Genomic DNA, 27,625 nt, shown 5'->3' on the forward strand with positions numbered 1-27,625 from the left:
TTAATTATTCTCATTTACTCACAGGCTTATTATTTAGAGGGGCTTTCCTGTTCCAGCACATGCATGGTGCACAGAGGAGAGCAGGGGTGTCAAACTTTAGATTAGGTTTGGTTTTGGTTTGCAACAGTAAATTTCTCCTTTATTCACTCCAACAGGCTGAGCAGCTCATCTTTCAGTCTCCTCTCGTTCACACTGCTTTGCATGTTTAGTGTGCAAACACAGAGAACAAACAAAAGATAACAACTGTACACCAAGTTCAACCATTTGGGTTTTCGCAGGAACATTTGTGTCTCAGGTGTGTACATCAGAACGCTGTCGATTCTCACTAAAGTGTTAATAATAAGCAATTTTAGCACCCTGATTTCACAGCCGTACTCTAGAATTGACTCAAACTAAACAAATCCAACTTATTTAACATCAAATTCTTAACATGTAGGTGGACCTTATTCAATCATCTGTGGGGCCAAATCTGGCCCCTGGGCTGGTGGTTTGCCACCCCATGGTGCAGTCAGTCTATTTGCAGAATATGCATGTTTTTGCCTTTGAAACCTTGACTGTGACACATCAGGAGGCACAAGACAGCAGCTCTGACAGTCAGTTCAGATCAATACAGCTTTAGAATCAGCTGCATGTATGAATGAATGTATGACACAGTTAAAATGGATAAAAATGTTACCAACTCAAATCAGATTTATTATTGATACAGTTATAAAGTATATTGCACAGGAAGTCCTGACCAAGCTCAACAGATACAGAGTCCCCTCTGAAAAACGTGTAAAATACAAAATAAAATAAAAACAGTGAGCACAGGGAGCCCGCACAGTCGTAGAATGATTCCAAATACACTCCATACTTTGTTCTGTTTTTTTTTTGTTTTTTTGTTTTTTTTTTCTCCCAGCATTGTTTGTTGTTTATGAATTACTCAACCATCTACTGTAAGCCCTAGAGACAGAATACACTGTGTGAAGTCAGTTCGGTCACGTACTTCTGCTTGGCAAGTAATCACTGCTCACACTGAATAACTTCTTCATCGCTACAATCTAATGATGCACTTTCCATGTCAGAAGCAGTTTCTTTTTTTCTAGGTTGGCAAATGCTGTTTTGGGAAAGCAAGAGTCACCGTGTGAAATCTGATCAACTACTTGCTCAAACCTGACAAAGTTAAATGAGAAATAACAGAGGAGCCTCAGAAACTGTGGTTTTACATCACTGCCATGGAGAGTGTAATGCCAGTGTGTTTGGGCTGAATCACTAACACTTCATTAGCTGGAGGTAAGAGAGTGACCATCACTGAGGAAATTTGTTGTGCAGGCATTTTATTTAGTATATTACCATAGTGTCTACATTGTCATTTACTCAATATTTACTTCATGTCCTGAAAAGTCCTTGACTGAAAATACCGTCACCCATAATCTTCACACGCAACAAGAAAAGGACCAAATCCTGAAATAAAAATGACTTCCACACCGCACATTATAAATAAGAAATAAACAAATATCAGTTTAGCTGACGGCCATTTGGTGTCACATAAACAGTTCGATTTGATCACCAGTAGGTTTTTGTGTGTGTGTGTGTGTGTATGTGTGTCTATGTGTGAGCATTCGATTAGCCTCCCTGGGGTTTCACTGGATTAGCTTGTTATACAGTCCAAGTAACTGGGGTACTGAGGAAAACCAAGTGTGTGATATGTCCGTGTGTGTGCAGAGTAGAGGGAATAAGACTGCGTCACATTGGCACCACCGGTCTGTAAATAAAACCCACACTTGGTTTGGGCAGGCAGACGTCTCAAACTCTGGAACTCTACTTAGGCAAAAAGCAGCATCGGCATGTCTCCTCCCTGTAAGGCCTGACACGCCACATTTGGCTTCAGTGCAGATACCTGATGACGTCGTCCTGCATTTAAGATTGTTTTACACTGCTTCACGTGAAATACACAGATTTGTAAACATTGAGGATGTAGGTAAGCGTTATCCAGCCCTGACGTCGGGCACCCGGAGCCCTGCAGGGTGTCGTCCTAACCAGCTAATCAGGGACTGATACAGATGAAGTTTAACTATCTGGCAGGACAGAAAACAACAGCACACCTTTTCCCACAGCCCAGGACTGAAAAGCATCGATGCAGCTCACAAGTGTATGGTTCCTATTCACATCAAAATAAAGAGGCAGCAGAAATAAAACTCCTCCGCCTGTATATTCATCCTCACCAAGTCATTCATTTCAATGTCATACTGTGTTACTTATTATTCCTATTTAGAAGATTCAGAGGATGAGTCTGGTGATATTTTCTATTTTAATTACGTAAACAAATCCCATAAAAAGAAAAAGGAATTATTAATTGATCGGTGAACTGCATGGCCACTTTAGTTCATTTTTTTTTTTTTAAATCTTTTTGTGGGATTTGTTGACAACATCAAAAACATAGAATACCACCGCCCTCATCCTTTAACTTGACAGAAATAAAAGGTTAAAAAAAAGACCACCACCGCTAGTGTGTTTTCAAAGTATTGTTCTAAAATTTGTCATTAGCATTAGGAGAAATTAAAACGCACAACGTGAATCAACTTGAATAAACAATTTGAGCTATTCCCAGCAATCCTCAAGCTGTGTGGTGAGTGTGTAGTCTCATAACAGCCCTTATGCATTTAGGATATCTGCTCAGGTGTAGCTTTGCTCGTATTGTACACAAACACGCCTCCATACTCTCCTGGTTTCTCACCGCACTGTCATGAGGAAGAGCCTCTGAACGATGTAGGATTGTCTATAAGAGGAACAAGTACATTATGCATATTGGTGCTGATCTCCCCCACAACAACAGGAGAGCTGAAGCAGGTGGGCTTGGATTACGTGTAGACGGGACCATGTGTTTACACACATACATGGTATATATTTGCATCATGATTCCCCTCTACATTTGGCACTGAAAAACAGACTGCAGGGGTGGCAGGTGAGTCACACTCTTCCAGTGACACTACGACGTTTCTTGGAAGAATACAACAGACGACCACAAGTACAAACTTCCCTGTGAAAAGGCTTTTTTTCTGGGGGGTAAAGTAGATGTCTAATATACGGGAAGTCTTATTAAAAACTCAATGAGACATGCTATTGAGGGAGGTAGATGAATTATTTTACAAGGCAGACAGGCAGCTTGGATCAGTCGCCTTGCAAATCACCTTTGAGACACTTCAGAGCGATGGAGTGCCAAGTTTTGATGACGTGAGGGAAAAAGGTAAGCATTGAGAGCCAGTCGACTGGAACCTTCCACGAGCACAACACCCCTAAAAATCTTGTACCCAATAAACCACCTCCTAGCATTTAACACCAAATAATAAGTTAGCCTCCACTCTGTATACTGTGTACGCAACTTAGTTTGCCATAATGGTTTTACATGGTTTTATGACCAAGCTAGCGCTGCAAGATAGACAAACTCATGACCATGTCAGTCTCTTTGAATGTGGAACAGAGGGTTCACATTTGTCTCTTAGGGGAGATGTGTTGAGTGTCACATCACGATGACGTCCTCAACAAAGAGGTTCGCGCTCAAGACCTTTGACTCAAGTTCTTGTCTCCTCCTGTGCTTAAGATTAGAAGTCTATGATTATCATAGGCTGATTAGATTTCTAGAGAGGCTAGAAAAGAGAAGAAGACGGACAAGGTGTCAACAGTTTCTGTCTCACATAACCAGCGTCTCGAGACAGAATGATGAGAGAACACTCGCAGTGTCCCAGGAAGTCACACGCAGGATCTTTTGGTCAGTAAGTTTTCACTTGAAGAATGTGGAAAATAAATCTGATACAGATCCAGACTCTACAAAAACAGTCCGCCGGGGCTCAGGTGATTAGAAAGGTAAAAGCCTTGTGTCCTGAAACAGCGCAAGGAGTTCTGGTTCCGCTTCACATTCAGCCGTGTCAGCCGTGGGAGGAGAAGATGGGCCTGCTGATGTTGCTGTTGGTGGTCATGGCAGCCAGTTCCCACCTGGAGTGAACAACAGGAAGAGTCAGAGGCCAGGATCTTAGGGTACCTTTCACATCCACAAACGGTGCATTGCTGCCTTTTACTTCTGGTCTGGTTTGTGCTCACACTGGCCTCTTCCAGACAAACCAAGAGCCGTAAGCATGAGGTTAAATATAGTTTTAGCAACTGTCATCCTGCATCATCATCAGGACGCATGAGGAGAAATCAAGAGGCAGAGACTGACAGCAAGTCATGCAGCACTTTGGTGAGACTCGTGTGTTTTATGCTTCTCTGGTGTCCCAGAGAACATACGTTATTATTAATGATTGCAACAATTATTAAACCAGACTTATAAGTAAAATTAATATATATATTGTTTAAATAATGGTCAACAGATAGAAACAGGGGAAATGTCTGTATTCTACCATAATAAGAACTGCTTAAATAGACAGGGCAGGAGTTATCATGGTTACTCCATGGTTAAAAAATCTTCCATAAATACAGGTGATACATCACTTATTCAGATTATTCAGAAGTGTTCACAATCCTAACTCTTTTACCCACTTTTTCTGATTCAGAAACATTCAAACGAACATTTACTGCAATGACACTCAATCGAGCAATTGTGTGACATTTGCTCTCTCCCTCTGCCCCCCTCTTGTCCAAGTGAAGGGCTTACGATATGGACAAGGATGAGGGAAGGCCCCGCTGTAACACGAGAACCAGGAACAGGGTCTGACCCGCTGACAGGTCAGAGGTTGAGCTCCAGATTGTTATCACTGGCTCTGGTTTCACACTCACTCCCCTCTCAATTGCTTTGTTCGTTTTTTTGTTGCGCGCGTGTGTGTTTAAGAGCAGAGATTGGCATTGGAGCTGGAGATGCCAGTGAGGGGCTAAGGGAGTTAACCAGCGTCTTGTGACCCCACCGAAAAACCCTCAAAGGGTTAAAGACACAACTGCAAACACCGGAGTGGGGAGCGTGCAAGGTGGCAGTGACAGTGTGAGAGAAATGCGAGTCTAAGAGGAGTAATTAGTATCAAGTTGCACGTGGTCCATGCAAAAAAAAAATCTCTTAAGTGCAACTCCTCCATTTCAGATGCACTTGTCTAATGAGCTACATGAGCTGGACAAAGCCTGTTCATTACGGTTATTTGAGAAATGATTACATGCCTGAAATGGATGGATTGATAGTGTGAATGCTATTCTATAAGAAGCTAGATATTATGTTCTATATTACTGAGAAAAATATCTTAATCAATTTAAAAATACCAGTCACGCTCACTTTAATATGCAGCTAATTAAAGGAGGTTGGCACTAACAGTTTTTTTTTTCTTTTTTTTTTTGCCTTTACATGTTTTAACCTCTGCCTTTAATACAGTGATTACAGCTTCCCCTACCCTGTGATTACAACATCACAACAAGTCAAAGTAAAGTCAGACAAAAGCCTGAGTAAAACTTGCCACTAGCTAAATGAAGGAAAATGAGTCATAATTTGCCTTTTTGAAAAACAGCCTTATTATTGAGGGAGACAGAGTGGTGGCAACAATGACGAGGGTAACACAAAGAGCATGAACAACAATATGTCAATTCTATGATCAAATAGCACTGATGTTTGAGAAGAGGATGCTTGTCTGACCTGATATCATGTGGGAGTCCTGACTGCTCCAGACTGTACTGAATGACAGCTATTTTGCATAATGTCTTCAAATTTGGGCCTGAAAAGAAGAGAAAAAGGCAATGAGTCATTGACGTTAATCATGTTCGGCCAAGAATATCTATCTCAGCTGTGGGAATTCAAAATGGAGCCAGGCAGATTGGATCGAAGAATCTGTGGATGAAAGGGGTTCGATTTCCTCTCCACGGCGTGAAAATCACTGTTCTGTTCATACCATACCCCAGAAAAACAGCTGAAACAAACAATGCTGTTCACCTATGAGGACATACACAACGTTATGATGCTCGTGTTTAATCGTCTTTTTAAAACCACCCTCACTAATACCAATTACAAACTTCTGCTCAATTACTATCACCGTCATGGTTGTTCCACCATATGTTCGCTGATAAACAGTGTGAAGGCACACGCGACTGGCACGTGGAGGCGTGTGCCACAGGGGATGCCACTGGGTACTGCCAGTCCCATACGGTCCCTGTGTCCCTGTGTAAGCCCACCTACACAAACCCAAACTGTGACCTGACCGCATTACAGGCTACCCCAGTGCAGGCAGGAAATGGCTATATTTGGTAGTCGGTAAGACGGAAGTGCCCCATGTGATACTACAAAGCAGGCCAAGGCCAGCCATGCTAGGCCAGGTGAGAAATGAAGCAGGGGCGTAACAGGGTTCTTAAACAATTTTAAAGCCGAGCTCTGCTTTTTAAAACCTTCATTCCTCAACTAATTTAAGACCAAAAAATATGCCTTCACAATTTCTTTGATAAAAAGAGGCAATTTATGGAGTCATCATTCAACTTGAATGGATGCTGCTTGCTCACTGTGGGAACTGGTTCTATAAAATGTATTGAGGAGACCACTGGATATAAAATACTCCGTTCTCTTATTTACAGTGGCACCCCGGGCTGGCATATGGGGATTTATGCATCTGATTGAATACCTGCATCGGCAAGATTACGCACTTTCTTATGATGACAAAAGACATATAAGATAATGAGAAAGATACTTACTGAAGTCTAAGATATACAGGTCTGAATGATCCATGAGGTTAAATTCATCACCCATTCCTTGCTCTGGACAGGGGCTGCAAAGAAAACAATAATAGATTAGAGCTTTCAACAAAAATATACTGAACCTGACAATTCACAGGCGGTGAAAGCTTCAAACCTGTCAGAGGACAACAATAACCTTCTGTCTGATGCCAAGGTTGTATTTGCTGTACTTTGCTCCCAATTATTTACCTTCTCATTCACTCTTTCATCAACCTTCTTTAATCATTAAGGTTCATAATCAGGGAGTCACAGATTATTTTTAAAAAGAGCAGGGCTGGTAACACAGTGCTCTGCTCTCCTTATCACAGGCTAGCATGATTTAAGCCCACAGGAAGTATAGTGCTGCAGTGAGACTGCAAGCTGGCCCATGCTGATAGTCCTCCAGGCCTGTGCAACCATTGATATCACTGCACATCTGTTTCCTGCCACAGCTCAGCACACACACCTGTGACACACCTGGTGCACTGAGGCTTATAAAACTGTATCACATCTCTCTTCACTCACCGTCTTCACATCAATTTATCAATTAGCAAAAATGTAAAGCGTGTCTTCTTGGAGGGATACTGTATAAAAACCCACCCGAAAGTAAGAGCTACAGTCTGTGGAAGTGGAACTAACATTTTAAGCAAGATTTATTCCCACAAGGCAGGAAGTATATTCCTGTAAATGTACTTGATGCACATCATTGCTGTACATCAATAACAACCGTGCACCAAGAGACCTGTCCAGATTAGTGGATAAAAATGCTCTTTCCAGTTTTACACCACCCCGAGGACAGCTTCAGCCAAACAGGTGCATTTACCAAGCAGTTTAGAGTCTATAAATATCTATCATGGAGGATAGCTGAGGGACTTGGTAGCAAGGTTTGGTCCTTAAGCATAGCTCTGCAAAATGCATTCTGTTACACATGGACTGACCAGTGACTGGCACGTGTCCAACCAAAGACACCATTAGACGCCACTACAGTACTGCTGAAGCAGTCTTGCAGAAATCCATTGTTTTGCATTGCTTGGAATTACACTGATTAAATTTTCCTTTTCCTTCAGTCTTTCAGTTTTTCAGTCTTGGCTCTTACTGAAAACCATATACTCTCTCCTCTAGTGTCTCTCCACCCATCAATCTCTATTTCTCTTTCCTGCTGTCCTTTCCATCGTGTCTCTCCTTGCTGCATGTTCAGGATGTTGTTAGGGTTTTACGTTGCTAATCTTCCCTAAACAAACACAGTAGTGGCTTAAAGCGGCCAGGAGAGGTGCAGAGCACGAGCACAGTCGTCCCAGGGGGGCAGCTGGAGAAGTCATTACGCACCCTGCCCCCCCCCAGGAGGTGATCACGGGCCTTTATCAGAATACCCTCAACCACCATTAGACTATCTACTTCAAGACCTGCCGTTCATTGCTGGTTGTGACATCAGTGTGGTGATTAAAATGGCGGTTTTCAATTGTGACTGAGCACTAACAGGGACTTTACAATAAGTATTTAATTTCTAAAATACTATGCCACACAACGGAAAGTAAAATTTTAAATGTTTATCGGTTACATTAGATACTGTAAGTGTGGAAATGACGCTAACATCAACAGTCTGTCTCCATAAGAAAAGTAACGAAAAAGTAGCATCTCTGTCTAAAGAGCACACTGCGGTAGCTGTCAACTACTGTGCAGGCTCACATGGAGGGAAGGTACAGGCCTTGGATGATGACGCGTGAAGGGGTGCAGATAAGAGGATAATTTAACAGGATCAACAACAGAGATTAAGATCCCCTGGAACAAGGCTTTCTCGTATATTCATGGACAATATCAGCCTGGGTGTGAAATTTAGCAGAACATTAAGGAATGGTAATGCTTTATTGGTCATCGCAAAAAGAAAGAGGCTGAAGGGGATCATAGAGGCGGGCGAAGGGAAAAGGGGTAGTAAGAGGGGTGGTAAGGTACACTGGCAGTGGTGGGAAGCGGGAAAGTCACAGTGCGCGACTTTATGTGGCATCCTGGTGTTTGATGGCTCACTTTGTTACTCGATCAGCAAAGTATCACTATGTGTGAAAGTGCTCCTCCCCCTGCAGCAGCAGCAGCAGTTCCCAGTCTGAAGGAGGCCTGAGTGATGCCGCTCCCCCACTAGAAAAACACCGGTTGCTATTTCAAACAACACTCACCGAGGGTGTCTAACCCAATTGCCAGTCCTCTCTAGCAATGCACTGCCTGATCCACCTCATTATCTTCCAAACTGAGGTCTCAAAACGGTAGAAGAAAGAGCTGAACTAGAGTCCTAAAACTAATGAGGGAACAACACAGAGCCTGGGAACGCTCCAACTTGTCTCAAGCTTTCAGGAATTTGCAAATGACTTTCAGAAACAGGAACGATGCAAATAAAGACACAAGAAAGAGTACTGGAGCAAACTCCATCAGTAACAGGCCTGCGTTCCAAACACTGATGTTAACAATATAGCTGGAACCCGACCAGTCGTAGGCATGTTTTCAGAGGCTTCATTGGCCCTATCCTCATTCTTGGAGTGATATGATCTGCATCCTTTTCCTTTCTCCACTTCCTATTGAACTTTGGTCCTTCAGAACCATCCAGCTCACAGGAACTCATCACGCACTATGACTTCCTGCCAAGAACCTTATCAGGATGGCCAGACGTGCATCAAACGATTTATGCACCACTTTTGAGTGAAAACATGACAATGCTGTGAGCATGTGGTAACAGCACAACAAACAGAAAAACAGACATTAATAAGCAACACATCAAGTACTGTATGATGAGATAGATAGAAGCTAATCAGACACAGAAAGAAACATGATTTTAAAAACTACAATTCAAATAACCATTTGAAGAATGATTGTGATTAGTAAGACTGTGCTCGTGGTCTTGTCTTCTTCTGTGAGTTTTAGCTGTATACATGACAACACGATGTTAAAGAATATTGAGTAGTTTACTGCAAGTAGCCACAATTATTTGGTAACAACAAGAATTCTTTTGCCCTCTATTTTTACTGCCACTTTAAAGCTAAAAACTTCTTTCTTAAATGACAAAGCCTCCAGATAGGATCTGATAGGAGTGCTTATCTGGAATGTTACGTATGGCAGCTAAACTTTCTTAAACAAATCCAACAGACATGGTTATCACAGATGCAAAGATTCCTGTCCATTTAATTTGCCTTAATCTCAACTGTCTCACCTCGTCTTACCGAGCTATCTGTGCCCCCTCCTGGGCAGTGGCTGGACAGTGGATTAAGACCTGTACTTGTCCAGACCTAAGCCCCATGCAGAGGGCGATACGCAAACTACAGCTGGCTCCCAGAGAGAGACGCCTGGCTTCAGATTAGACAGAGGAGATGCCAGCCACTGGTGAAGCATGCATGTAGAATTGCAACCCCTGTGGATGACATGTAGTTGGACTTGGTGATGTTACTGGAAAGAAAAACTGGCCCTACAGATCTCTACCAAATACAATTGTCGTCCCTTTTATCAGGACAGGTTGTTATCAACCAGGCTTTCCAATAAAAATGAGGAATAGGACATTAAATGAACCTTGAACACAGCTGCTTAATATACAGGGGGATATCTAAAAGGCTTGTCAAATGTTCCTCTATAGCTGGCGGATTCATTTTAAGAAAATAAGTTGCTTCCTCTATAGCTCCAATCTGAAGACGAGCGTCAAGGTCAGCAACCTAACAGGAGGAGACACTCACAGTAGAAAATGGCTGCAGACCAAAGCTTCATTGCATGTATGGTTTGGCCCATGCCTAGAATATCTTATTTGCAAACTGACTGAAGTGACTATCACTTCATATTCTGCTCTTTAAATATTGCTACAAGCATTTCCCCTCATGTTAGCTGACTTTCCTTAATAAAAGCCTTGTTTCAAAAGAGTCTATTTCACTGCCAAGCAGGTTTGTTTAAATGTGACTGGTTGACTGAGAACAAATTGCCTCATTTTCTGTAGGCTGGTGTGCTGAGCTTGTCCTTTTTCCCCCACTTAGTCTACATTGTATGGCATTGTCCTACAAATGGGACCTAAACCCACCAAGAGGTGTTTTGCTTGTAGTAAATCACAAGTGAAACTACTACTATTTAGACATGTGAATTTATGTGGACAACAGCATCACAAAGCGTCGTCTGTACAGGCTGTTTATTTGAGCTGCTGTGTAACACTCAACACGATGACACCTTAATGTATACAGTCTGTTAGTGGGTTAAAGAGGGTTAAGATGCAGATGAAATACTATCAGGAGCTTGTCTTTGAAGAGTAAATCACAGTGTTGCTGTGCTGCCCCAAGGTCCTGTCCCGCCACGTGCAGGATGCCCTATATCCTGTCGGGGTCACCTCCACTGTTTGACAGGTTTTATCTCAGGCACACTAAGCATACACACACATGCACACAGACAATTAATAAAGGAAACTTCTGCAGCTTACCCTCTGACATTGAAGGCCAAACAATAATGTGTGTGGCATCAAAATCGATGGCATGTTGATGGATGTGTTTCCATGAAGCCAAGTTCTACTGTGGCAGGCTTTATTATATGGTGCAGGAAGTGCAGCCACATTGATACTTAGATTCAAGAGTTAACATTAACCAAAACAGAAAGTACAATACCTGGCAAGAAAACTAAGTGTTTTAAAACTAGTTCTGGCTCAGTAGCATGTTGTGTTTAGTCTAACGTTAGCCGTGATAACAGGCCACGCTCTAACCAGCTGGATTATCATAACAGCAGCCCTTTCAGCCATTGATAAGGTGCAAAATGGCCTTGTAGGTGATATCGAGGCACCAGGCTTTTGACCTCTCTGATCTATTAAACAAAATCACAGGACCCTGCAGAGGTTCTGCGGCTCTGACCACTGAAATTCCACGCAGATTAAATATCATGGTGAGATTCTGGTGGATTAAACAAGAAGGGTTGGGCTGCAATGTTTAGGCTACCAGTGAGATTAACTGCTGTGTAGTCTCCCTCCTGCTCAGAGTATATGGCAGCCACACACCCCCCTACCTGAAAATTCAATGGTGGCAGGATCACTTCAGTCTATCTACTCTTATATTTAGCATTTTCCTCCTATATAAAACCAGGGTATTCATCAGTCAGACAGACAGAAACATAAAAAAAAGACACAATAATTGGAGCAGAAATGTTTCTCCATCTAATGTGAGGACTGGCGTCAGCATGCTTTCCATCTCCACTAAGTGTACCAAGCAACTTTGCACGTTGCCAAATGGAACACATGCGTTAAGGCTGGCAGAGTGAAGCAAGCATGTGCACCACTCTGACGTCAGCTCAACAAGAGATGCTGTGAGTCAGTAAGTCATGACAACACAACCAGACACATACAAACACACACAGAAATGGCACAGTGCACCGGAAAAGAGAGAATGAAGGAATGAGTGTCCTTCTGGCCTCAGCAGTGACCTATAACGACTTCTTTACTTTCACTGAAACTTGGAACAAAGAGAAGTGAATTAAGGGCACTGAAATATTTTAAGGCTTTAAAGATTTTAACATAGTTTGTTCTTTTGAGAAGGTGCCAAAAACGCAATACACTGGGAAACACATTAGGGAAAGCAGTCATTTAGATATTGACTGCAGCTGTGACTCAAATCAAACGAAACAAGGACATTAAGTGCCATTAATAAAAAGCACCCAAAACTAGGCCAGTCAACATCATCAACTGTGGAGCCACATTGCCAGCAACGTTGAAACAGGGCTTGCAAGTTTCTGCTTTTCTGGTATTAAAGATTCAGCTTTTACTTTTCAACTTAGCTAACATGTGGTACACTAACGCCGTATTTCCACTGCATGGTACCGCTTGACTCGACTCGACTGGCTTGGAACCTCTCGTTTTAGAAAATATTGCAGCTATAACCATCATTGCCAGCAGGTCAATAAGCTAAGAAGCTAAAACCACATTCAGAAGGAGAATTTGTGAAGGAAAGCCTTGTTCCTGCTGTGGAGCTGTTAGCTGGGACAAAGCAAATTTATTCCAAAATGTCAGTTTATCTGGAATAATTCAAAGAGGTGAAGGAAAAACACTGCCTGTGTGATTTGACCCTCATGGTGGACATTACCAAGATCCTCTCAGAGCTGAACCTCGAGCTCAAGCAGCTTCTCAGCTTGCTGCTTTCAGATGGGAAATTGTTTGAAGTGACATTAAAGCTGTGCCAAGTGCAACTGAAAAGAGGAAACAATGTGCATGTTTCTACTCTGCACTACTGGTTGTACTGCCACTACCCTTATCATTCTTTGTCTGAGCTTATATGGATGTAGATGATAACACAAGGCTCACAGACCTTACCTGGGCCTGCCTCAGCACAGCGATCACATCAAAGAGACTCATCCATCCCTTAAGGCCACTTTGGCAGTTAGACCTAAACTGGCAGCCACTGGTCCCTGCTTCTCACAGTGAAAGGCAATTAAAACCCCTTTTGAAGAACACTCCACATCAGCAGTCCACATAAAGCTGCTGAAGGGCTAAAAAAAGCACAAAATTTCAATTCTACATAGGGCTGGGATGTTTACAATCTTTGCATTTAGCAAATTCAAAAGGAAGCCTTCAATCGTAGAGTAAAAATTGAACACAAAGAGATGATTTGAATCAGTCATATGGTCATCAGGGAGGTATGAATACTTGTCATGGTAAAAATACACTGCCTAAATGCAATGATGGAATAAATAAACATCGTCATGTTGCAAGGGCTGGTGCTAGATTCCCTTTCGCAGATTCCAAGCCGTCTGCTCCCAGCATGCCAATCTGTCATGTCCTTGTTCACATCCTGCCCCTCATGGGAAGCCCTGTTCCCAAGCTTAAAATGCTTCCCGATATAGCCCAACCTGGGCTTGTCGTAAGCAATTATACACAGAGTGCAATGAATGCCAACAATGACAACATAATCTCAGCAGGAGATCCATAATCTTTGTGGCACTGACTTCATGCGCAGCTCAATTTTAGCAGTGTTCAATTCCTCGGAAGGTGAGAGAAAAGTTACAAACGCGCAGGGTGCAGCAAAGGCTACGCTGCTTGTTGCTTGTGTGCGTAGGTGAAGGTCAGTGCAGGTGGAGTTAGTCATGCACGGGTCGTCCTTCGTGGGGCAGTGAGCAGGTCTCAGTAAATGAGTGTAGCAGAGACGCTGAGGGTATATCAAATTGCACTCCGTGAGAAAGAATGCTCCCTAAGGTCATAAATCAGGGATGGGGCAGAATTTCGCGCCTCTCTACAGCTCAGCACGCCTGTTTACACTGACGTAAGTGGCACTCAATAGACTGTCATTCACACACACACGCAAGCACGCTCTGCTTATTTACCCTAAAAGAAGTGCAAGTGTATACCTAAAAAAAAAAAAAAACACTCACAAAATAAACAATATCATGAACTAAGTCCTGTTTAATGGCAACCAATATAACAACACCAAAATAGTATAAATATCAAGGCTCATTCAATCTAAAACCAATCATATTCTACACCGGTCTCTTTTATTCATTGGAGTCTATATCATGCTGCTGATGTTTGTTTTATAACTGTGTTTCGTGTCAACACACCTCAGTGTTATGTCCAGTCCGAAGTGTAACTCCTTTGAAAGCAAAGGGCTCGTGAACTTAATAGTTTTATTGTCCTTCACTAAAGTAATAAATTATTCCCGAACAAATTCCTGCAGGGAAAATAAATAGAAACTGGGAAAAAGCATCAAGACAAGGGTTCTGTTTTGGATCAATATGAAAGGACAACTAACCGAGGAAAACAAGATGAAGACCATAAATTTGAACACAATTTCCTTGGCAAGCCTACAAAAACGAGGAGCCCTGGAAAAAAACACAAGCAAGGTGTCCGGCAAATAATTCATGACGGCCTGCGCAAGCATTTGTCAACTGCATCGAGACAGACTCCAATAACTTTTTTTGCCCCTGTTAACTGCCCTCATGTTGTTAGGTCGTGCAAAAATAAACACAGGAGAAACAGCAATGAGCTAAATTAAACATAAACACTAAATTTAGAGGTGTAGAATGAAAAGAAGTCGCTCAGTCTAACCTTAATCAGTGCAAATCAGGACAGAAATTAAAACACCAAGTGAACCTTAATAAGAAAACTCTCTTAGTGAAGAAGAGAAAACAAACAACAGTGCGAAAAAAAAAAAAAAAGCTGCTTGGAGCTTGTTTGTGTGTCTTAGTATGTGTGTGCACGTGCTTATGGGAGTTCCTGTGTGTAAGAGGCTTAAGTGTGCTCATGTAAACAACAAACGTTCAACGCTGGTCAAGAGAACCTGTGAGGCCAACTAACTTACACCAGCAAGGATCATGCTCTAATTTGTACAGTAACGGGAAGTGACATCTTGGCAGACTTAGAACAGCAGAGACCCCCCTTACAAAGACACTTGGTGTGCACTCGTGAAAGCAAAGCTGAATTGTCCCCAGTTTCCTAAAAAAAAGGAAAAAAGAAAAAAAAAACCTGCCCTGAACCTTTTAAACAGGATGCTGGAGATATTATGTGGTGTTTGATTTCTTCCTCTGCTCAGCCAGCACCCTCCATCATTCCAGTGGCCCCACTGACACTCCCTTTCTAGCCCCAGCCCTTTCCACTCACAACAGGAAATCATGACTCCTTAAAACCCACCCTGGACTAATCCTGGCGAGAAACCAAACAATGCACAACTACCTCCAAAAATATACATCGCCTAAAGCTCATCATCTCAACAACTATCTTCTTCTTCCTCAGTTCTTGTACCAATAACTGACTTTCCTGTCTTCTGACTGCTACTGTCTACATATGTGTTGGAGTGCAGGTTGGAGATCCCTAAAAATGTTTTGTTCCATTGCATTCTTGCCTAATTATCAGTACATATATGTTAATAGATGGAAATTGTTCGATGAGATAAAACTTTATTCATCCCATGCTGGGAAAATTAAATAATGAATAATTAATTAAATGTGCTGCAGCACAATGGATGAATCAAGACAACACTTGCATATTAGGGAGTGTTGCTCCATGATGTGGTGGCCACGGGAGCAGCAGGAAACAAATCCAGCAGCAGCCAGAGGACTTCGGGACTTGAGGGCCTTGTAGACGTAGTGGGGCTGAGAGGACTCTTATCCACAGCCTCCTGATCCACACTATCAGGTTTTCCCAGCAGGGTTTGTCTGATAACACAGCCTTGCTGATAAGGGCAGGCCAGGTCCCAGACTACTCTGGACCATGCTAACGCTGTTAACTACCTCATTACTTCACTGGCTACAAGTCTATCACAAACCCGTCACCAGCCCAGTGGCACTTCTCCAGCTACGAAGCCCCGGCAATCACTACTGTCTAACGGCCAACAAGGGACTCATCACAGACTGCTGTCTACAGGAGCTAGACCCTCCATTTGGCATATTGAGAAGAGGACAGCTTTTTCGCAAACAAACTGTTCAAAAACACAGTTTGTGTCGAGATCCTGCACTTCAGCAAGTTTATGACAACAAACCATGAAAAGAGTATGAGAATTTAAAGGTTTGCAAAGAAAAGAGTTGGTAAAATTTCCCATCTATTGCAAACCAACAATTCATCCAAGAGTCACACATTTAAGTGCATTTAAGTAGTATCTTTAACAATAATGCTAATTAATATTTCAATATTTACTTCACTTTCATTCCTGGTGTCGATTAAATTGTGTCTATGACTTAATTCAGGATGTTATTGTCACACTCGTTAAGAGATCTTACAACCAATTCCCACCTGTCACATTCTTTGGGAACAACAAGCAAAGGTTTTCAGTGCACTACTATATTATACAATATGGTGTTCAACTGTAATACCAAGTAATAATGCCTTTGTCAAAAAAAAGCATGCTGTCGAGTGTGATAGGTTACCTGACAAGCAAGTTTCAAGATGTAGCAAGTAGTTTTCATATCCTACTGAAACTGATGGAAATTGATGGTGTCTGGAGGGCGTAACAAACACACTCTCTGTCTAAACACTTGTTTTCACCATGTTTTACATAACAAACACCATGAGTCATCTTTCAGTCAACCCAAACATTTGACTTTAAAAAAATATCTGAATATTTTCTCCACAAAAACTAAGAAGCTGAAAGCAGAAAATGCATAATGGACGGTGTCAGCCACATTCATCATTTAGCTGCGTGGCACCGATTTTCTTATATGAAAACAAAGGCTCAGTAATATTTACAAAGAGCAAATTAATGAATTCATGGGAAACTGAAGAACTAATCTCAAAAGAAGAAATTTACCACCAGAATACTCAAAGGGGAAACTAACAGAAAGAATAATTGGGAGCATCCTTAATTAAAATGAACATATAAACTATTCAGATACATAGAGGTGCATAAGATGTGTATATTCACAGTGCAGAGAAACATTACAGTTCAAGTAATAATATGCTGTGCCTCACCTGGTTCCTCCAAAGAGGATGATTCGATCTCCAACCATACAACAGCACTGACGTCTCCTTGGACACGGGCCTTTCCCCTTCGGTTCTACCTTATTCCACGAAAAGGCTTCTGCAGTGTACACACAATGCAACAATTAAGCTAAGACAGCAAGATTTAGACATATTGATGGGAAAAGAAGAAAACAATGGGCGCACATATAGCCGGCTGAGTTCTATCACCATGGAGGACTCTCAGTCAACCATACATTATACACTCTGCATAAACAATTACATTCTTGCTTTAAATGGCTCACCAGAGGGATCTTTAGCGCACCACATTGGTATCTGTGTGGACTACATCACAGCACCTACACAAACATTATGCCTGCAGTTCATTCAGCTTCGTGCTATATTTAACCGCAGACACAAGGCCCAGGGATGAGGAAATTAAAATAAGCGATGAAGGTGAGTAGACAAAAGTTTAACCTTCATTTCAACACAAATTTTTACATTTCAGAAATAGACACAAATCCTCTCTTGCGCTCAGCTGAAGTGCAACATGAGTGATGACGCTGACGCACTCTCAGCTGTTCCATATATGGATGAACTGTGTAGTCTGACACTCTCAGAGCCAGCAGCGTCACTGCATCGCCATAGCAACAGGCCATTCAGACTTTTGTTGGATAATTAGGACTGTAGGTCAGGTGCTGCCATCTAGGTGCTGCAAAGCACAAGTTTCGATGGTTCAGAGCAGATCGTGGGTTCACTCAGTACGAGCCTCTCCAGCTGAACACAGCTGTAACTAGTACTTCTACAGTACACCTGTGAGCTAGAGACCACAAAGTAGTGTTAGGCAGTATGACCAATAGTGTAAATCACTGTATTTTTCAAAATTATAACGGTTTCTCGGTATATGACGGTATTTTTTTTCACGCATAACCAGGCAATCACAACATTTTCTACTGGTTGAGAGAGGTATTACTGCAGTAAACTGACTTAGGATGGTCTATTTTACTGTCATGGTGAGTGAATATGGTAGAATAAATTCACACTAGTATTAATACAGGTTTACATGGCCCCAGAAAATGATGCTGTTTTCACAGAAGAGCCACTCATGATTCTAATGAAGTGAGGAATCATAACGCTACAATACTCTGAAACTACAAGGGCTGTATGAATAATCTCAAAATAAAGCTAAGACCTGCGAGATTACTACAGGAGTCTCAGAATCAAGATATGTGTTACTGTGTCACAGTAAATTTATCTGGACAGTAGAGAACTAAAATTTTTATCTCCGCCTAAACAAAAAAAACATTATTTAGAGTGAAAACCACCTTTGAATCATGTGATAGTAGCCAAATTCATCTATGAATTAGTAAAGTAATATCTGATGAGTAACTGTGCAAAAGTGCAAGCCAAAATAATGAACCTGAGCAGTTTCATGGATGTTTCAACACAGGTAAGTCCAGGCGCTCATTTGGGCGCATCTGAGCAGAGTACCGTTATCTCGTCCAAGCATACGGAGAACCACATCTGTTGAAAACACTTTTTCAGCCTTTTTTCTGCTCGCTACTGTTCTTATCTCTCATAAAATGCCGAAATGCAATTAAGCCAGTCAAATAACACCTCGGTCTGGTCAGCAGAGTCCTCTGTGAGCGCCCTGCCCATTCATGTGTAAATGAGAAGGAGTGGTGGAACTTACAGCGCAGTTCCACCAGTCAATGTCTCAGCAACCCATTGGTCAATTTTGATGATCGACACCTCTATTGATCAGTCAGAGTCAAGAGAATCGAGGGACAGCACACCATAAAGACACAAATGACGATCCAGAAGGAAGTAGACATACGCTATTTTCATCTTTTTCTTACATGCCCATATAATTTCTTGCTGTATGAATTATGTTCATACTCTCCTCTTGTTGGCACAAGTCCTTCTGTGTCATCATGTTCTACTAATTCTGCAGCTTGGGTTTCAGAACTTTCAATGTCTATCCCATCCATCTTCACCATAATGTAACATCAGAGTACTACAGTTTACCTTCCTCACACCATGGGTGTTTAGAAGTGCAACATTGAAAAGGATCCCCTCTGAAACAGTGTCGCGCGGCGCAGCGTTCCAAACATTGTGTAATCATATACACCGGTATGGCGGTATATTAAAAATTTATATAACAAAAATATACACCAGTATTTGGTGTGAACCGGTATACCGCCCAGCACTACCAGAAAGGTTAAAGATCAGTACGGCAAGGCTTGTGTACCTTTGCTTTTCTACAGTACTGAATTCTACTGTATTAGTGTAAAAAAACAAAAATAAAAACAAACAAAAAAACAAAAAAAATCAGGACATGGCGTTTCAGGAAATTATAATAAAGTGTTTGTTCAACCAAAGAAACCCTTCTACTGTTATTCCTTTAAGGGTCATTATAAATGATAATAATATTAATACTACCTATACTAATAATAATATTAATAGTGTACTATTGTATACCGTGATATTTTCTGACATTTATCATCAATTTTTCATACCGCTGCAACCCAACTGTCTTACTCACTACCATAAAAACAAGAACAAGCTCGGAGAAAACAGACTATGTTTATGTTTAATATTTAATGCACTGGACTATTGTCAGGTGCCGCATTCGAAACGTTCATTTCTTCCATAATCATAGGTAATCATTCTACGAAGGTTATGGTGCTATTTCAACACCATACACGATGCTATATTGACAATACATATTCCCTTGGTGTGTTGCTTCTTCTATGACAACAATGCTTTGTTTGGAACAAGAGCACAAAAGTCTCTTCTGGAAAACATGAATAAACACAAACTGACTTGAGAATCAATCTGGCACCATTTGTAAGAGCAGACAAAGCCTCCCGAGACTGAATTATTGTCTGTTTTTCATCTGTGTGTTTCTGGCAAAAAGACAGGGCATCTGTGTTTCACACTCAGCATAGTGAACAGGGAGCAGCCACTATCACAAGACTGACAATGATGCAATAAGGGAGGAGAGGATCGTCTACATGGCTCCCTACAGAAGAATGGGGAAGAAAGTGGGTCAACGCGAGCCAGCACTGCCAGTGCCGCATTCTCTCTACAGAGGTAAACAACACAGGTAGATTGAAAACACAATTACTATGCACTAAGCAAAGAGATTCTCCCAAGAAAGACATAATTAGCAGCAGTTGCTTTACACCATCATAACAGGCTTTCACAATCTGAGATATACAAGTACTGAATCACCTGGATTGAATTTCCAGAGGTCGTTGAAGTGTCGGTCCAGATGGGCATTGTATCCTCCAAATATATACAGCTCCCCGTTGTAGGAAACTAAGCACAGAAAATCAGACAATGTGGGCAAAGAGATGCGATTAGAAATGCAGAAAGTAAAACATTTTTTTATACTCCCACTACACAGACAATACAAAATAAACCATCCATGAAAATGAAACGGAGAAAAGTCACACCGGAAAACGATTGCAGTTTGTGTACTAATGATTCATCACAGCATGAAAAGTGGAAAATGATTCCACAAAATCAAGTTCTTCCTCTTAAAAACTTATTATTTAAGACTATTCAAGCTACGAGAAGCATGTGTTATAACCATATAACAATTAGCCTGACAAAGAAATTTCCTAACCACCAGGGTTCATTCAAAAATGTGAACATCTGCTGTCCCTCAGCAAACAATACAGTCACTTACTTCCTTCCCTCTGTATACTCTTATTGTGACAGACTTCTCATATTAAGCTCATAATTCTCATTTCTAAATTATTTACAGTTTAAATACTTATTCTGCTTATTTGAGAACACTAGGAGATATTGGTCTACTGAAAGAAATCATAAGCATTTTAAAGTGAAGATGCTCGTCATATTGATGCTACGTGTGCGTCTGTGTCTTACAGGCTGAATGACTCCTGCGTCCCTCTGGCAATGGCTGTGTTGAAGGGGTGCTCAGCCAGCAGTTGGTCTCCGTGTCGAACACTCTGATCTTGTTGCAGTAGATCTCGTTGGTGGAGTGGAAGGGACCAAAGCGGTCTGCTCGCCCTCCAAACACAAACATCTTTGTCCCGATGATGGTGGCTGAGTGGAAGTCCCTCCAGCGTGCTGGGGTGCCCTGTGAAGACAAGACCAGCAGACAATACCTAAGGCTGTCTAATCGAGACAGAAATCAACCTAAATAACTTAAGTTAGTTATTAACTTGAGTCCAAAACTCTCCTGCATCCCCAAAACTTTCTGTGTTCATCATAACTCTGGGTGTACAGCTTCATCTTTACACTGGGAAAGACAAGGGCTCTCAACCAGCAACTTCAGGTAAACAGTGCCATCTAGTGGACCAAGCTACCAAGCAACAAGGCCAGACTAAATCCAAACCACTACACTGTAATAGGGACATTATATGGAAAACAATGTTTGAATAATAACGCAGCTAATATCATCTGAGGTTCGCTGAGAACCATAAATAAAAAACAATAGTTACAATGTGAGTTGTTTCCACTGAATGAAACTCTGCCACAGACAGGCCCCGGCCCCTTTGCATTTCGCTGGCCTATAGACATGGAAACACATGTCCTCCTTTCCAGAATGTGCTACCATTGTTTTCTAGTGCTGAATCAAGGAAAAATAAGTGTGAATATGAAACTTTCTGAATAACAAAACAGGGGCAACACCAACCCCAGTTTAAAATAAGGTCAGCCTTACAGAAAACAGGTCTGGAGTAAAGGCACAGGAATGCAAGTCTGAGAACATGCGGTCACATGCACAACTAAATCTGTAAGCACTACACTATAATCTTCTTGATGATAAAATGTTATCAGTTAGGAACTAAAACTAGGGACTGGTGGAGAAGGGACTTACTCCACCAGTCCCTACTTGACCCTCGGGACTGGTGTCTATGTCTAAAATATACTTTACAAGAGTTTATCACATGAGCAGGTTGACTGCATACAAACACAAATGGCATTTCCCAAAAGGGGAGTGTATATAATCCTCTGTGAGGCTTTTTGTACTTGGCCATCTACCAGGGAGCTGCATTACATTGCAGTGCCTTTGTATGCAGCCAATCTGACCACTGAGCACTTGTGTAGCAACACTGCCAACCCCAGTAATAACCAACGGTTTGTGGATTTCCAAGAGCGCTTTGAATGCAGCTGAGCATGTTGCCAGTCCATTCTATCTTTGTGTTTTGTTGACTGCTTTGTGTCCACTTTTATTTGGACTTGAACACTGAACACAAAACATTCTCCGTATAGGACGAACTAGCAAAAAAAGAAAGAACAAAAGAAAATGTGTAATTTTTGAAGAATTAACAACTGGTAGTTTTAACTCACTCTGGCATTAATTAATGACCAAACCATGGTGGTGGTGTCCAGCTTGTGGATGTCATTAGAGAAGCAGTCCGCCTAAAGAGCAGCAGAGGAGATTAATTAAATCACGTTTTAATGTTTAGAGATGAAGTCCCACAGTGAAAAGTGATGAAGACTCACCAGCTGCTCATATCCTCCAAATATATACATTGCCTTCACCAGGACGCAGGCCGAGTGGCCATCCCTTGCCCCTGGGACAGTCCCTGAAATCTTGGGTGTGAACCATCTGTGGGTGTCTGTGAAGCAATAACAGTTTATATTAACTGTCTTGAGGGAGACTCTCTTCTCATTTTCCAACACTTTAACACTTGAGTCATAAACAGTGGAAAACCATCTCCCTTTCACTATCACAGCATCCACATCAAACAGGTGCATCTCAGAAGAAAAACAGCCTACTTACTGATATCAAAGGCATAAAGCACATTGCAGGCCCCCTCTGTGTCGTTGCGCCCACCCCAGAGGTAGATAACATCATCCAGCAGCACAGCTGTGTGGCCATAACGCATATATGGCACTTCACGCGCACGTTCATTTCCTCTCGTCCTCACTGGAGGCAACTTCATCCAGCGTAAAGACACTGAAGCACAAAACAGTCGAGAGAGGTAAATTTATTCAGTACATCATTGAAAAGTTACTTGTTTATTACATCTTCTCTTATGTTTGTATATGTTTTATAAGTAACGGCATTACAAACACAGGAGTTTGTTATTGTTAGAAGAAATTATAAGAAAATTTACTGACAATATGTACTTATGATAAGCCTCAACGCCAAAGTAAATCAAACTACATGATGTACTACAGACAATGGCACACTAATTGTCAGAAAACCAAGTTAAATTAAATGAATAAAAGCACCAACAACAATCAGTGAAACACTTATGAGATACAATATGAAAGAGATTCAAATTTGAAACTCCAAATAAAGGTCAGTAGCAACATGTCACCAAGCTCTTACAGCTGTCTGCATTTCTTCTAACCCACTGTACACAATGACAAGATGTGAAACATCTGGATGAAATCCAAAGTGCTTATTTGCAAGGTCACTTTGAGAGGTTCAGAACAAAAGGGGGGACGTGTCAAAGGACTTCACAAAGGCTGTAAAATAGACATCAAAGAGAAGGAGCACAAAACAAGTGACAAGATGAAATAGTGAAACAATGGCTAAGGTGGTCCCGTTTCCATTTCAATCAGCCAAATGCCTCTTTCTCAAGGTTTGCTTCCACAGATCTTTTCATGGTAAAGCAACAGCAGGTAGGTTCAAGCTACTTTCAGAAGTTGTAAAACCATAAAGCAGGTGGTGGACCACACAGAGCAAAAACATATATAAAGTGGGTTAGGAGGGAGCAAAGGGAGCAGCTTTATAAAAGCTAGAGCAGCACATTTAACAAAAACACCTGTGTTTGTGAGATAACAACGGAAAAAACATTTCACGAACCGCAGTGGAAAGCTCAGGTTTTAAATTACCAGCTGTAATGATGCACCATTAAAATGGTGAAGGTTCAACAAACTCTGAGGCACCCTCTTATCCTTACCCGACAATTTGAAAAACAAATATTTTCCTGCTTCATTACACATCAAACATATGGACAGGGCCTTTTCACCTACTACAATACAAATAAATTGAGTACAAACAAAAACCCACAATAGATAAGAATAAGCTTAAACCATTTTAGAAACTATATATCATGGGATAATAAGATCAAATTCACATGCCTAAAATCTAACATTTTCCACAAAATCTTCAACCAATAGGATCCCTCAATATAGGTGCATATTCACCACCCACCTGTGTTGAAAACATGCACATCAATCTGACGGAGTGTCTCGTAGTCCTCCCCAGAGCAGTAGCCTCCAAAGGAGTACACCTTGTGCCCCACTGCCACAGCAGCATGGTTGACTCTCCGTGGCCCTCCTTCTAGGTGCACTGACCAGCGCAACATTCCACGCGCAAGCACCTCTGTGACTGTCTGCGAGTCCTTAGACCATCACTTTGCTGCCCGCCTGGGTGCCATCAAGCCAACACCATTGAAACCTGCGACAGAAAAACAAGAGGAGACGAACCCTGCTTATGAGCACAGTGAGGCAAACTAGGAGTGGCAATCGAGGAGAACACAAAGGGGAACTGTTTGACCTCTTGGGCTAAGAGTTGCTCAGCTTTGCTGTTGCTGACAGGCTCACAAGCCCCTGTATTATCTGAGCTGGGAGGGTATTTTAAGAAGTGATTAGACCTACACCTACTGCTCTTTCTTTCTGTTTACTCTCATCCCTGTAACCTGCCACTGCACAATAACAGAATAGTAAATATAGAATCATATAAATAAATATGCACCCCTTAAGGGCAATAGTATATCAACGAAAATTCGTCATCAATATTACCCACAAACTGCTTCAGTACTCATTTAACAATAATGGACTCCTGTGAAGTGACTGAGGTGTTGTACAGTGACAGTTGGGCTTTGCATGATGAGACAGTCATGAAAATCAAAAACGTCTGATGAAAACAAGTCTGTAAATGGCAGTTTGTAATTCAACAACACATCTAAACAGATTCCAGTTATAAATAACAAGATTCAAAATTCCACAAGTCCAAATTCAAGGTAAATATTCACTCTCTTCCAGTATGTTTTGCAGAAAAAGCCTGCAGCTTCACAAAAACAAGTGAATCTGCCCCGTAAACCCTATGTGCCCTTTCTTATTCTGTCTCAATGACTCACTTTCTCACTGACCTCCAACCTTTGTTTGCTCTTAAAAATAACCCCCCAGAAGACCATTTTACATAGACCTCTCTATTTCAAGACCACACATCTCCAAGGAGCAACACAGGCCAGATTTAGGCAACAGGCAAACGTGAGTCTTAACTTTCTTAGAGTCATTACCATTGTAGTCATTGTTTGGGGACATGCTCTAAGAGCTGCCATGCAAACTCAAGACCCCACCTGGTGTAAAGTGACTCCAAAAAATGCAAATATAGTTACAACTACTGGAAACCGGTTGGTCTCCAGCCGTTTACAGTAATCAGCTCTTTTCTTAGTTCTAATCCAGAGTCTTTGTCACGTAAATTTTGTGAGCAGGGACATATTTGTGAGAGCTGAGCCGGGTGAAAGCGCAGTTTCTACACCCTCCTGATCAGGATATTCTTGATATCAGATGACTAGCCTTGGCACTGACAACTTAAAGTGACCACAGTGGCTTTGTACACAATGGGACTCGTTAAACATACACGAAAATCGATGAAGACTAACTTACTGCACAGGTCTGTTGAAAATGTATATTGTGGAAGCACATATCGTTGATTGATAAAGATAATTTAGACCCTGTGACATTGAGCTCTTCACACCATTACTACAGTGCAGTCAACGCCTCATAAACTAGCTAGCAGATGATAGCTGTCAGACAGGAACAGGACACGTGAGGAACAGCGACGAACTACTAGGCTCGCTTGTCTCACTACCTCAACTCTAACTAAAACCATGCAACGATAACAGCGTCCCTGTATCCACCTGTTTGATAACCAGGAAGCGAAGCTGTTGCTACCGAGGCTAAAGCTAATCTGTTGAAGCTAGCTACCTCATTTAACCTAGCTGTTAGCTAGCTAACGTGAACTGAATAAAACAGACCGGCAAGAGTCAACACAGAGCTGTTTCCCTTCAACCCTGACAAAGTTACGAACTGGTGAGCGAACATACGGTGATACCAACAGAGGAATGAAATATAGCTACCTTCAGGTCGAGTCGGTTGTGGTTAACTGGTGTTTGTTTAGACAGACAGCGGTATCTACCGGGGGACCCTACCGATTCCCCGTGACGTGTAGGGAGGAGAAGTGTCCGCCAGCACCCCCTGTCGGCTGGTTTCATCTTGGACTCATGTTAACGCAGACACACACCTGGACGAATTGTTGACAAAACTACACTTACTCACAACATGTCAGCTGAGATATTCATGCTTTGACACATTTTCCAGCGAGAGATTATTTTCCACTTAATTTTTGTGTTTTCAAGCTGCATGGCTGAATTGGGGGCGCTGGGGAATGGGCTTTGTTGGCTATTGATGCCCACCTCCCACTTTTCTGTGCATTGTATATGAAGTCATACCTGCTGCCTCCACCAAAAAAACAGTTAATGCAAAGTGAACCTTGGGGCAGGACCTGTTTGTCAGTGAGGTATAAATATGGAGTTTAATTAACACAGTGGTTTCCAGCCTGGGGGACAGGATCTCCCCATGGGCCCCCAATATAAAGGGAAAAGAAGAAAGAAGAGGAAGAAAATATTTACTTCATCTACACATTATGCTTGTTTTTTGATGACTTGTTCCTGTTTTTTCTTGTGAAATACTAGCTACTCTCTAGGCCTCTAAAAACGCTTCAAATGAAACAATCTGAGAAAGAAAAATGAATGTTTGGCTAAAAGGCTGTAACTCACATTCATAATAAGGCCTTAATCTGTGATGAGGACTCACAAGTCTATACTGATCCATTTCCAGGGGTCACGGTTTTAAAAGGTTGGGAACCGCTGTTTAAACACATTATGTTAGTGAAGAAAGATGATGAAACCTCCATCTCCTCTTTTGTCAGTTGCAGTAACCCACATGACTGCTTCTGTCACACTCATAATAACACAGTTGTAGCAGTAGATGGCGCTGTCACACACGCTTTGAACTGCTGATGAGGTCAGCCTGCAATCACAGTGCCCAACACATGAATTCCTGCTCAAATGCTTTCAAGAATATGATCCCTGCCATACCGTTATTGATCAGACATTTGACCAGATGATCCATTAGGTCTGGTCGAGGTGCACTTGTTCACGGATTCTCCCCTTTGGCTGCTCGTGTGACAGCCATTCATGAGGACTTGTAGAGCACGGTCAGTTTCCAAGCAGCATCCCTGGAGATCTCGTTTTTTTAGTGTCAGTGTATAAAAACACTTCAGCATGGTAGTAGCACACTGCTACAGGCTGGAGCCCAGTTTGTCTGGTGTAAGGCCAACATATTTAACCACTAACTAAGCCTTATAACCTCATCTTATTCCAGTGTAAGACTGTGGTCAAATTGGGAGGTTGTGAGATATGCCTGTGTATTTAATATAATTAAAAGTCCTCCATCTTGCAAGCACTACTTCCAGCCCAATGCTGTCAATAAATAAGAATGTGCTCTTGGGCAACTTTCCTGGCGTAGAGAACAAAATAGACTTCATCTGAGGTTCATATTGGCATGACCGACCTAATCCGACTGTAATGAAGGTCCGGG

At 41.8% G+C, this 27,625-nt stretch overlaps 1 protein-coding gene across 1 annotated transcript; it reads right to left on the bottom strand.

Annotated features, from left to right (window-relative positions):
* Nucleotides 1–1,299: 1,299 nt before the first annotated feature.
* klhdc3 (kelch domain containing 3) lies at nucleotides 1,300–26,209 on the bottom strand. Its single transcript, XM_076743549.1, has 11 exons — nucleotides 26,104–26,209; nucleotides 24,171–24,416; nucleotides 22,785–22,961; nucleotides 22,505–22,620; nucleotides 22,349–22,420; nucleotides 20,921–21,134; nucleotides 20,261–20,347; nucleotides 17,036–17,144; nucleotides 6,631–6,704; nucleotides 5,588–5,666; nucleotides 1,300–3,972 (listed from the first exon to the last, which is right to left on the bottom strand). The coding sequence occupies exons 2-11, from the start codon at nucleotides 24,322–24,324 to the stop codon at nucleotides 3,906–3,908; spliced, it is 1,149 nt and encodes a 382-aa protein (XP_076599664.1). The 5' UTR covers nucleotides 24,325–24,416; nucleotides 26,104–26,209; the 3' UTR covers nucleotides 1,300–3,905.
* Nucleotides 26,210–27,625: the final 1,416 nt, after the last annotated feature.

This window comes from Chaetodon auriga, chromosome 11, assembly GCF_051107435.1.
Source record: "Chaetodon auriga isolate fChaAug3 chromosome 11, fChaAug3.hap1, whole genome shotgun sequence".
NCBI classification, from domain to species: domain Eukaryota; kingdom Metazoa; phylum Chordata; class Actinopteri; order Chaetodontiformes; family Chaetodontidae; genus Chaetodon; species Chaetodon auriga.